We start from the raw sequence: 13,215 nt of genomic DNA on the forward strand, positions 1-13,215 counted from the left end.
TAGCACTTCTACTTTCAATTTGTCCAATTTGGTACCTGTAGTTTTATTTTGTTTATCATTATGGTACCTATTTGTAACGATGTCAAATTTTGACATTATTTGATACGTGTCCTGATCACGAGGTGCCATGTGGCATTGCAATCAGAGAGGAAAATTTAAACCATAGAAAAGGGACAGACTAAAAATTTTGTTTCTCTGACCTATTTCTCTAAATATAAAAAAAATCAACCTAAAACCCTAATTATTTTCTAAAAACGACATATATTACTAATTCATCCTACTTTTTGGGATTAAAAATAAAAGGGAAAATTGTTCTGAGGTTCTTTTCTTTTGACCAGTTGAACTTTTCTCTAACTTACAATGCCACATGGCAGACTATGATTAGACCACAAGTCAAAAATCTCAATAATTAACACCGTTAAAAGGAAATACCAAATTGATACACAGAAGTTAAATTTCAAGTATCAAATTGGACATTTTGAAAATAGAAGTAGGAAAATATTGTTAAATTACATTCCTATTAAAAAAAATAGAACACGGCGTATTCTATGAATGAAGTTCACCGATTAGCTCCTATTCACTGGGGGGTAAAAGAACAATAATTTACAACACACTTCGGTGATGATGCTGCCAACAAAAGGCTTAACCACTAGCCAACCGTAATGATTTACAAAACACGAGAGAAAGAAAAGGGATTAGCCCAATGTCACTCTCCATTGACCATTACTGACGGAAATGGCACCCTTTTAATTTCCACAATGGTGGAATACTCTTTGCTCATGGGTTGTTTCCATGGCTCCCCATCCATTTGCAAAAATGCATCTCTCCAATCTCCACCACTTAACTCCAATCGAATCGATGACGCCTGGAAAAAAATGAAATCCGTAAAAGAAGTTGTCAATTTACCCCGTTTTCCAGATAACTCGATTATGTTTGTTTACCTAGTATACAAAGGAACTCGATTATTTATGCTCAACTCAATTCAGCTTGTTCGATAACTTGAGTCAGGCTCAACAATTACTAAGCTGAATTCAAGTATCTTGAAAGTAGGGGCATCTCTCACCTATGAGTGTGTAAGGTATTTTCAAGGAACTATCCATCTTCTTGCAAAATACAACATTTAGTCCCTGAACTTGGAATTTTTTTTCAATTTGGTCCCTGAACTTTTTCTTTTGTCCACATGAGTCCTGGACAACTTTTCCTAGTTTAAGTGCATTAGATGGCGTTACACTCTAAGATTGTGTAAAAGGAATGACATGACACAATCTAAAAGTGGCATGTCATCACATGGACCAAAACTGAAAAAAGTTGTCAAGTTCCAAGATTAATGCGAACCAAAAAAACAGTTGAGGGACCAAGTTGGGAAAACAGCCAAGTTCAAGGACTAAATGTTGCTTTATCCCAATAAAGTTTTAGTAATTAGTAGTAGGCTTTCTCAACAATGGAAACAACTTTTTCAAAGGCATATGGTATATAAATACCTATTTTTAGGCCAAGGAAAAAAATTTCAGTCCATCCTAATCTTGTACTTCTACAATATAATTTTTTAACTACCTTCAACTCGTTATGATGAAAACTTCGTACGGTACCTGTGCGATGTGTTTTGCAGATATGAGCTCAACCATTACAAACGATGCATGCCATCCTTGCTTTAAGCCAAAAATTTCTAGTATACCATCATCAACATGGGCCTCGACAAAGCCTCTCTGAAAAATAAACGACGATTGAAGGCAACTATTATTAGATTTGGATTTTGACAAGCTTCTCAATAAAAGCTTAAAATTAAACCGAAAAGACTGAGTAACTTGCAACTCGCTACCAGCCTAGAAATCATAACTCAGAACATTGATATTATACCATAAGCGTAGACCACAAAGTTGAAATAATTAAATATAATCAATAAAGCATGCATGGTGTTGAATGAAAAACATAGCAGTAACATCTTTCCGAATGTTTTTCGGTTAAACCAACAAAAGTTCAGCATTTGATAGGGGTGAGTGTCTGATATAAGTATGTGACATGGATATTTTCTTCTTTTAAATGTTTGTCCATATATTTGGAAGATAATACTAACATGGATGTCCAAATGTGTCACACACATATCAAAGATGAGTACTTTAGGGAAAATGAAGAGTCCGTATAACATACACATTCATCACTCGACCTTTTAAATCTAAATCCAACCATCAAATATAAGCAAACAGTTCGAGTATACCCAAAAAGTGCAGAAGGGGGGAGAGAGATTGTACTATGAACACTAAACAAAGACTATTACTAAGCAATCTGAAGAGATTTACCATACCTTTTGCAAGTAATCGGGTTTTAGATTACCCCATGGATTTCGCCCACTTCCATAACTATGAAGATTTAAAGCAACAATGGCCCTCACACTAAAAGAAAATAGCATAATATTAAGGGTGTCATGCAGAAGGTTAAATAAAATAAATATTTATAGAAATCGTAGGTAAACGATAAGGTTAAATAAGAATTGAGAAGATGAACAGTTGATAAGTAAACACAATGACAGTAAAAAAAAGAGATGAATACAGCAATTAGGATGCTTATGCATAACAAGATAAAATTGATACTAGAAATGTACCTTCTAGGGATTTCGATCGGCTCCCATTTTGAGGAGTTCTTCCTTTTAATGTGGATACTTAAAATGTTATTGAGTCCCCTGCATTTAAAACATCTTAAAATTATATTTACTTCAAAAGGAATGATTGTTGACTGCAAAACACCATTAACAAGAAAGAGAGAATTTTTCATGGATTCATAGATTATTTTTTCCCGGGTAAACAAAACTTGTTGGTGTGACTGAACAAACATTTGAAAAGCATGTGCATCAGAACAGCGGTAATGTTTTATTACTATTAACATGCACAAAAAAGACATTCGTAATCAAAGCAAGGTGCATATATAATACAAATATAAAACATACATATATTGTCAAATTCCAAGTAAAAATAGAGGAAAACTTCATGGAGTAATGTCTATTAGGCACTCATCACCTTTCAAACTAATGTATCTAAGCATCAAAAGCTTATGTTAGGTAAATGCACTTTTTAGCCTTGCCTTCGGCACCAAGAATGCCTTTAGCTACACTTTCTCCAGACGATTCAAACATTAGCTGAGTGATATTACATTCAAACATTGTTACTTCGAAAACGGAATTTGTCCGTCATTAAATAAGATAGAAACTAAACAACTATCATAATGTCTAACCTTAAACTTGGATCACTCATGCAAGGTGTGAGAAACCAACCCTGACTGCAACTGTAACCGGAATAAATAATCTACCACAAAGATGGACCAATTATAATATAATATTAGTTTCAGCAAAGCAAACCATTGAATGGGGCATGTATATTTGGTAGATGGCAATATAACCACTTAGCACAACAAATACCTTGTTTGAAATAGGACCTTGTGCAAGGTAAGGTTTCTCATTACGTAAATGATGAAATCCATAAGCCACTTGCGCATCCATTCCTGAATTAAATGAAAACATAAAGATTCTTACGAACCAAATATGGTTGTAATAGTAATAAAAAAGCACCATAAGCAAGAATGTGCACAGATTTGTTCCTAGGAAGACAACTCTGCTCATATGTGTGTGGACTTACTAGAACCTTTATGCAATTGTAAGAGGAAAATAGTATTTAGATGATTTAAAAGTTATTTTAATAAAGCAAAGGAATCTTTACAAAAGTTTGATCATCTACAGACTCTATTACAAATTTGGTTCAGAATGCTACTACTCTATTCTGTTTCTCTTGAATAAAATAGCAGCTACTCTATTCTGGTTCTAAGAAGAAAATGTATGCAGCTACCCACCAAGTGAATTCCCAGATGCATGAAATTAGAAGAATCTAGACCCTGAAGTTAAACTGGGATACCATACCTATGCTAAAGTAATTATAGAAAACTCCCTCGTAGCAGTTTACTTTGTCTGGAACACGCCCTTCAATCTTCAAATTCTGCAGTCACAGACAAGATTTTTCCCACTTAAATTTGAAATTCCACATCACAAGATCATCAAATCACGATTAGAAGAAATCTCGATTTTTTAATTAAAGAAAAGAACACTAATGCGTCATATCTAAGTAATCAGATGGTAAACCACAACAAATACTTAGAAAGAAACAGTACAATATCTTAATCTATTACCTAAAAGGTACTCTGTTTTTAGAAATTTGTCTCTACAATATAATCTCAATAAAGAGAGTCAAACACATTTTTACATAATTACCTTACTGCAAGTTATTCTCAGCTTATAAATGGTGAATTCCAATAATCCCAAATTAAGTAACCTAATGGTCAAAGTTTATAAAATAGAGTAGATAAAACTTTATAAACCCTCAAAAGACTCAATAAAGCATGAATGTTCACTTGTTCAAAACTAGCCACACAGTAGAAGTTGATTGCATAAAAACAGAGGATTTAGAGCAGAGAAATTCACTACCTGATCAACATCACACACTTCGGTAGTCTTCAAAGAATGGGGAGGATCAACAACTTCTCCGCCAGGCATTTGCACCACAACATGCCAACTGCATCAAAGAAACAATTATTGATATAACATAACCAAAAAGTAGGATTTATGCAACAATGATGTCTTATGCAAACCCATGTTTCAATTTCAAGAAACTAATACATACAATGAGTCCTCAACAAAGGATTATAAACTAATAAAACAAAAGGCAATCACCCAAAAACCATCAGTATGCCGCCCCATAAGCAAAAGATAGTACTAAATGTCTAGTTACCTATCTAAATGGCAAATTCGACCGTTAGTAGCTCTTTGCAAAGCTCTCTTAATAGCTGATCTCCGGGAAAAAGGAAATGAACCTCCCTGCAGTGCACATTCAGAGCATGAGGAACAGAGAAAAGAAAACAGTAGACAACATCAATTTTAAAATTTATAAAGGGGTTAACTTACCCAACCGAAACTTCTAGCTAAGTCATTGCCTGTACCAAGAGGAATAATAGCTACAGGAGGAACTGGAAACTGATCCTTTTCATGAAGCACTCCAAGACATCCAAGCACCCAACCAACTGTACCATCACCACCAGCAACCTGCCCATACATCCAGAGTTTTAAACCATCAGTTTGGAATATTGGGTTTAAATTAATTTTGTAATTTGTTCTTAACTTTGTAAAAATTGCTAAAAAAACAAATCACGAATGATCGGATATAAAAACCATGAATGAAATAAAACACCAACTCTAGGAGTTCTGCATAAAAGTAAAGTCGTGTACTTATATTTCTTACAGAAAAGTCATATTTTTTAAATTTTACACTTCAAAAAAAATTTATTATCTTGTAAATCTAAACTAATAACCTTTTTAACTTTTTCAGAAGTTATATATGTATATATATAGCCAACATATAGAAAAAGGTTGGTAGAAAGTAGAAACATACCACAACCCTGATGTTCTTCCTTGTCTCTTTGGCACAATTGTCTTTTTCAGCCCGCTTCTCAAGGCAACCCAATCCATAACGTACAAATTCATCCGGTTTCACATTATGGAGGTCAAATACCTACATTTCCAAATTAAAAATTCATCAACAAACTGTTAAAGTAACATGGAGGCCCCTAGTAGAATCAGATTGGACTTTGCTCCCTGTAGATAAATCAAAGAGCAAATTGCTCCTCCTCTTAAAAATTCCATTGTACGTTTGCTGACTTACTCATGGCATGCGACATGCCACTTTCTGTTTATTCCGTCGGCCATGTGCATTTTTAACAATACAAATATATGAAAATTTTGGATCAATTTGCTCTTTGAGGGACTATTTTACCTCAATCAACATATAAAACCAAGGCTACCACAAATTCAAATATACATAAGGAAATTGAAAAGTATTACCTGCTCTTGGCTAATGATATGCTGGAGACGGTCTTGAAGGACGGAACCATTCCGGCCGCCGCTTTTAGGGTTAATAAAAACGACGACAGGATTTTCACAAGGATCATCTTCGGAGCTGCTCGTTTGAAAATGCTGGTCACCGGCGTCGACGTCTTTTTTCTTAATACAATCAAGCATAGCCAAGCGTAGATATAGAGGCATCGCCAGCCTCAGAACATCTTCCTTCTCAGCCCTAAAACCGGTAAAACTCGAAAAACCGCAACCTTTCAACGATGATTCCCCCATCGTGGAACGTGAACCGGTCCGTGATGCCGTCGAAGAATCTCCTTCCGACGACGGCTTAGCCATTATTTATTTTTCAAAAAAAAATAATTCTTGTATTTGTCCAAAATATGTAAAGTAAAATGTGTATATGAAAATGTTTATATAAATATAGATTGAGTGTCAGGGAAGAAGGATGAGGTTTTGAATTTTTGTTTTATGAAGTTGGTTTTTTTTTTACTAATTAATTGTAATTATTTTTGGTCAAATTTCTAAAAGGTCCATAAATTTATAATTTTATTAGATGCATTTACTCTCTTTACTCTTTAAAATGTATATTTTCAAAAAAACCTTCTCCAATTGTCTAAAATACTAACCACTGTATACCACGTCATCACATCATTTGGTGAACTTATTGTGAAATAAGAAAAACCTATGTGATTGAAAATATACATTTCAAAAACTAAAGGACTAGAAATTATAGAGACTAAATCCGTTAAAAACATATAGTTCAAGGGCCTTATTAAAAAATTTGACCATTATCTTTTAATGGTAAGATATTAAAATTCTTAGTTAGGATTGTTTCGTTTGTTTTCAGTGTGGAGTCGTTGGAGGGGCGGAGGAAAGGGAAATGCCCTTCTGGGTTTTGATAAATTACAAAATTGCCATCTACGATATTTAAAGCTAATTTGGAAAATTATTGAAAGCTTTGACTTTGTCTTTTCCATCAAACAGCTCATTTACGACCATGATTGACTTAGATTTCTAGAAATGAAATATCGAAAACATGTTTAAAATATTAGGGTTAATATAATCCAAATATTTTTCGTAAATTTATGATTTAATCTATGTACTTTTATTCTTAAAAATTTAGTCCCTCTATTTTTTAGATTTTAAAATTCAAGCAAAACTGTTAATATTGTTAAGATTATTTTGTTAAATCTAAGTTCATTACGTCTTTTTTTTAGTTACATTGCTGTTAAGTGAGTTTTTTTATTTTAAAATGTCGCACCAATAAATTTAATAATATTAATAATTAGACTTAAATTTTAAAATTTAAAAAGTAAAAGGACTAAATTTTTAAAAATAAAAGTATAATAACTATATTTCAAATTTGTGAAGAGTATAGAGCATATTTTAACCATATAAATTTTTGCTTTTGAATTTGGCAATTATGTTTGTTTGTTTTTTTTGTAATGAAAAAATTATACAATTACTAAAGTAGACGTAATTGCAAATGGTTAAAATACGTCGGAAGTTTCTATATTTTTCTAATATTTAAAATTTAGTCTATATATTTTTATTTTCTAAAATTTAATCTCTCTATTTTTTTCAAATTTAAAATATAAATTGTTAAAAATAAAAAGTTAAATCCTAAATTCTAATTTTTTTAAAAATACATGAATTTATGAGATATTTTCAACATAACCCGAAATATAAGTATAAAAGTGAGATTAGTGGATAACAATTAGCAAAGGGAGTAGCGTACAGCACATGGGGAACATTAAGATGAAACTAGCGAATGAGATGCATAGATTCTTCTTCTACAGTTGCATGTGCGTTACATGAGATTCCTTCTCCCACTCCTAAAGCTTGGAATCATTGTTCTTCAAGTTCAAACATGGCATCACGTGAATACCATTGAAAAAAAAAATGTTTTAAAAGGTTACTTGCACACGATATCCTATTTCGATTGCATTTTTAAAGTATCAATATTGTACGTCTTGTCGTCAATTTAAGTGTTAAAATGTTAGTTGGAATCACATATATTTATAAATCAGTCCATATATTTGAAGTATATTCCACATTAGATTTAAATTCAAATTTAATGTTTAAGTATGGCTAAACTAATAGAAGGATATGAATAATACAATACTAATGAAGAGAATCTGGTAGAGACAAGTGTGTGTTCATTTGTCATAGGTGGAGAGCCCATGTAAGGAAGAGAGGAATGGTGTGCTAAGGTTGCTATGTACGGTTTTTAGAGGAGAAGGTGACGATCGTTGGTCTCCTGAGCACTCAAACTTATATAGGAGAGTGACTTTTTTATCTTATAGTGTCGTGTAGTCAGTAGCATAGTGCTCTGTACACTTGTGCATGTTGACCAGATGATAGGGATATTACAGGTCAATTGTCACCATAGAGTGTGTTGTGTGATCCTACTTTGACATATTCATCTTTAGGGTCGTACGAGATAGTTACACCTGAGCGGTCCTAGTAGGTGGTTCATAGCAAGCTATTTCTATGTTGATTCAGGCAAGGTTTGCAAAAGGTCATCTAAGGACCATCCCACACACAAATAGTTGTGTTTGGACTATTTCTCGTGGGGGCTTGTATGCATATTGTTTCTAGTGGAAAGTTGTCCTCAGATTGCCTACCAACTTACCACATGTTATACTATGGTGAGGATATAACAATACTAATACGTTTAAAACTCATATAGACTATTTTGAAGATTGAAGATCAATATCATAGTTTGCTGACGTCTGGAGCAAGTAAATCTATTTAAAAATGTATATAAATAAATTATATTTTTTTATAATATAAATTATTATATTAAATTTTAAATAAATTCTAAAACAATTAAAACAATACAATAAATAAATAAGGGTTAATATAATTTTTTTGCTTCTAACTTGGTAACTAGATCCACTTTGATACTTGTATTTTTTTTGTTTATTTTAGTATTTAAACTTTTTGGTATCTGAATTTTGATTTCGTCAAAATTTGATTATGCAAAACTCTAATATTATGCCATGTCATCATCAAATTTTTTTAAATATATATTAACTTTTAACTAATGATGTGGTATAATTTTAAAATGTCATGTCATCTAACTTTTTCATTTTCCAAGTTTAGGTGCCAATATAGATATGATTGTAAAATATAGGTGCTAAAATGGACCTAGTTATAAAGTTCATGGATAGAATATTATATTAACCCGATAAATAAATATAGGCTTAATGGTATAAAAGGCCCTCAAATATATTTAAAAATATCAATTAAACTCCTACGACCTTTTTACACCCGATCGAGTTCTTAAACTAACAAAATTGACCAAATAAACCATTTAACCAATGTTGACTGCTATAATATTGACGTGTCAGCAAAAAATTAAAAAAACCATTTTTTTAGTGTGAAAAATCTAAAATAAGCAAAAAGATTACATAAACATATTCATAAATAACGACTTTCCTATTCTGAATTTTATTTTTTATTAATTGAAGACGTTCTAGTCTAAGGGTAATTAAGGAAACCGAATGGCGGGCGTTGGAGGGAAGGTGGGTCCACGCGCTAAATGACCGTTGATTCCGTTACTGGAGCACCAAAGAATTTGTTTATCTATTTATTAACATATCCGGAATGTCGGCTTGGTTTTTTGTTTCTAGAAACATAATTGGAATTTCCACTGCTGTCTTCTTTGGTATTTTTCTGCGCTGGCCATGTGACGGAATTCTTTTATATATTTTCTATTTTATTTTGGCTTTTTCTAAAATCAAAATAGAATATTGACAATTCCTCCAATTTGCATGAGAGCGCCAGCTTCTCTACTCTAGAATTTGGGAGTCGTTAAACATTTTTTTATAAATATAAATTTATTTAATTTCAAAAATTATAAAATAGTGATTAAATTATTTAAAAGTTTTTATTTTAGTTATCGAATTATTAAAGTATTTTTATATAAAAATAGTTCGGCTAACGAATTCCAAAAGACGATTCCACGATTGGTATAATGGATTAGCATCGGGAGCGAAGCCAAAAAAAAAAAATTTAAGGCTTGGAATTAAGTTGTATATTTTTACAATAGTAAAAATGTAGTTTTATCATTTTAATAGCCTATGTAATTTATAAATTTTAAATGATTAAATCAAAATGTTATCATTTTAGGGGACGAAGTGCAATTTTACCATTACTAGTTTAAATATTATAAATCATAAAATGACCAAAATAGAAAATTTCCATTTTAAGGGGTTGGCTCTCCACCCTTGAATAGTATGCATTAACAAGTAGAGAAAGAATACTTTAATTTTAAGTCGATCTAACAATTAGTGCCAAGATCGAAGAATAAAATTATTTGGATTTTGATTAACAGATTTGTAAAGTTCAAAGTTGTTTCATTAAAAAAAACTAAACTGTAAAATAGAAGGGAATGAGAGCTTTCGATTGGTGCAGTCGATGTGAACAGAAAATGTCACACAATAGGTCATACAACAATGATTTATCAACTCAGCAGCTTTGTAAAGTTCAAAGTTGTTTCATTAAAAAAAACTAAACTGTAAAATAGAAGGGAATGAGAGCTTTCGATTGGTGCAATCGATGTGAACAGAAAATGTCACACAATAGGTCATACAACAATGATTTATCAACTCAGCAGCTTAAATGAAAACTTTTGAATAGTTTAGTGACTACTTTTTTAACTTTTTGAAGTTGAATGACCAAAACATAAATTAACTAATAGTTGAATCCCATTTGATGTAGTTTTAAAAAATACAACTAATGGCGTGATTGAAGCTAGACGTAGGAGAGAAAAGGGTGAATATATCTGAGAGATCCCCGTATTATAAGGATTTGATCAAATTAATCTCTCTACTATTAGATGGATTAATTTAGTCATTGTATTATTAAAAAGTATCAAATAAGGTCAAATTGGAACATTTGTTGTTTAAAAAATATCATTTATTATTTAATAAAGTTAATATTGTTAAAGTTTTTATGGTTCTATAAATAAAATCTTTTGTTTGAAATTGAACTGTAGTCGAACCGTAAATGTTAATCATGTTACTCTTTAGACTTATTTGATTCTTTTTAATAGTATAAAGACTAAATTAATTCATTTAATAATAAATGAACTAATTTGATCCAGATCTTCTAATATAAGGACTTCCTACGTATTTTAACCAATAAAAAAGTGGGGTTGTTTTCTTCGTAATCATTCTTTGTTAAGACACCTTAAGTCAACTTTGGGTTAGAGGTGCTCATTGGCCGGGCGGCCCGGCCCAACGGCCCGCCTGAAATATGGGAGGGTTCGGGTAAAAATATAGGCCCGAAATATGGGTTTGGGCAAAAAATGAGGTCTGTTTAGAAAACGGGCCGGCCTCGGGCACCACTTTTTTGGCCCTGGCCCGGCCCAAATATATAATAAATATTTTTTTAATTTTAAAATATTTTTAAAATAAATTTTTGGTATTTATTAAAGAATTGGGCCGAGCTCAGGCTTAGGAATTTTTCCTAGGCCGGGCCTGGACAAAATTTCAGGCCCATATTCTGGGCCTGGACGCGGGCCAAAATTTTTTCTAGGCCCATCCCGAACCTGACCCGACCCGACCCATGAACACCTTGAGTGACTCAAAAAATAAATAAATTCATTTTATCCTATAAACTGACACCCATAAATTGCTGTATACAGAAAAACCACTATAAAATGGATCCATTAAAGAAAAACAGTGGGTTGCTACGTAGTTGTCAAGTCATGGGTTTTAGATTTAATGTCAAATTTGACATGACAAATGTTTTGTTTTTAAATTTATTTAATATTAATTTCGTTATAAGTTTTTATAATATCTATTCTTTTTATACTATATTTAGATTTATTTATATAATCTTTATTCAATCCTTAAATAGGAGGATAATGCACTTCAACGCACTCGAAATCACGTTTTCCTGCACTGACAACAACATTAATATCAATTTAATTAAGATTCAATCGAATTATTTTAATTATTAGTGAGTCAATTTATATATATTGAGCAAGGTGAATTGCAAATTTGCAGCACATTGGACGAACAGCCCAACATGTTTTTTTTAAGAGTTTTTAATAGGAGTTTTTGGTGCATTTAGGTTATTTTGGTGTATTTTGATTCGTTTTAGATAATAACAATTTATAATATTGTTGATACAATAGTGTGACAAGGTGGTTCATTCTAACACCGCAGAGGAGAGTCGTGAATAGAGAAGGAAGTGATTAAGGTATTGCAATAGGTCGAAGAAGTTCTTGCAAGAAGAGGAAGCTAGAAGAAGAGAGTCTCTTGCTATAGAGTCAAGCAATCTGCATATGGGGTCGACTTTTTTAATCATGTGTCATCTTTTGATAGACGAATCTGTTATTCAATGGTCTCTTTATTAGGTCGATAAGGTGACCTAATGTGATTAGATCGAGATTAGAGGTAAATCTAAATGAAGATAGATAGGAGCCTTAGGGCCCCAAAATGAAAAAAAAATTCAATCTTGTCTTTTTATAAATAGATAAACTATAAATTAATATATAGTATAATTGCACTTTGGTACCCAAAATGAAAACTTTTCAATTCAATCCTCTTATAAATAAAGAAATTATAAATTAATATTTAATAAAGTTGCACTTTACCTCTCTTAAAAATGAAAAAAAAAATGTTTTGTCCCTTCAAAAATTATGAAATTATAAATTAATATATGATAAACTTATATTTTGATATGTAAAAAAATTATAATTAAACTTCGACCTTAGAAAAAGAATTGACATTAACATCTTTTTATTATTATTCAAATTAGTATAAAATTCCTGAACCGTTTTTTAATATTAAAAGCATAGTACTAACGTAAAATGAATCGAGCGATAAAGAATTCGATGATGTTGTTTACATAAAATTTTGATCTTAAATTTTTTAGATGAAGAAATTAACATTAAAAGAGCTTATTGAGTGCTACGATTCAATTTATTTTAAATTTATTCGGGAGCTTATGTTAAATACAAAGACACCAAAAAATATTGACATATTATTTGCATTAAATCTGCTGGCCTTAACCTACAAGCCCAATAAATTAGCTAAGGTGGACATGACCACAACTTAGCCCACCACAAATTGTATGTATTTCTTTTTTCTTTCTTTTACCCCTTTTTATGCTTTTCCATAAATATTTATTAAATTAAGTATTAAAAAATATTTGAATTAACTAAAAATTAAGGATAAAATTATATGAAATTAAAGTAAAAGAATTAAATTTTAAACATGATAAACTAATCAAAACTAGATTGAAACCTAGAAAGAATAAATAAAATAACACAATTCAATTAATGAAAATCAACTTAAGCTTCCAATATC

General features: G+C 31.4%; 1 protein-coding gene across 1 annotated transcript; it reads right to left on the reverse strand.

The window, feature by feature from the left end:
• Positions 1 to 450: 450 nt before the first annotated feature.
• LOC107928256 (diacylglycerol kinase 4) lies at positions 451 to 6,316 on the reverse strand. Its single transcript, XM_016859440.2, has 12 exons — positions 5,876 to 6,316; positions 5,427 to 5,546; positions 4,943 to 5,080; positions 4,770 to 4,855; positions 4,466 to 4,553; positions 3,905 to 3,980; positions 3,410 to 3,492; positions 3,226 to 3,296; positions 2,600 to 2,677; positions 2,303 to 2,390; positions 1,590 to 1,706; positions 451 to 865 (listed from the first exon to the last, which is right to left on the reverse strand). Exons 1-12 carry the CDS (start codon positions 6,221 to 6,223, stop codon positions 707 to 709), a joined length of 1,452 nt encoding a protein of 483 aa, XP_016714929.2. The 5' UTR covers positions 6,224 to 6,316; the 3' UTR covers positions 451 to 706.
• Positions 6,317 to 13,215: the final 6,899 nt, after the last annotated feature.

The sequence above is a fragment of the Gossypium hirsutum genome, chromosome D08, assembly GCF_007990345.1.
Source record: "Gossypium hirsutum isolate 1008001.06 chromosome D08, Gossypium_hirsutum_v2.1, whole genome shotgun sequence".
In the NCBI taxonomy this organism is placed as follows: domain Eukaryota; kingdom Viridiplantae; phylum Streptophyta; class Magnoliopsida; order Malvales; family Malvaceae; genus Gossypium; species Gossypium hirsutum.

Excerpts from the sequence above, each read along its gene's own strand:
- LOC107928256 (XM_016859440.2), bottom strand. The coding sequence starts at position 6,223 with ATGGCTAAGCCGTCGTCGGAAGGAGATTCTTCGACGGCATCACGGACC. Across the intron at positions 5,547-5,875 it reads ATATCATTAGCCAAGAGCAG|GTATTTGACCTCCATAATGT; the intron begins GTAATACTTTTC and ends TTGGAAATGTAG. Across the intron at positions 3,493-3,904 it reads CTATAATTACTTTAGCATAG|GAATGGATGCGCAAGTGGCT; the intron begins GTATGGTATCCC and ends CATTTAATTCAG.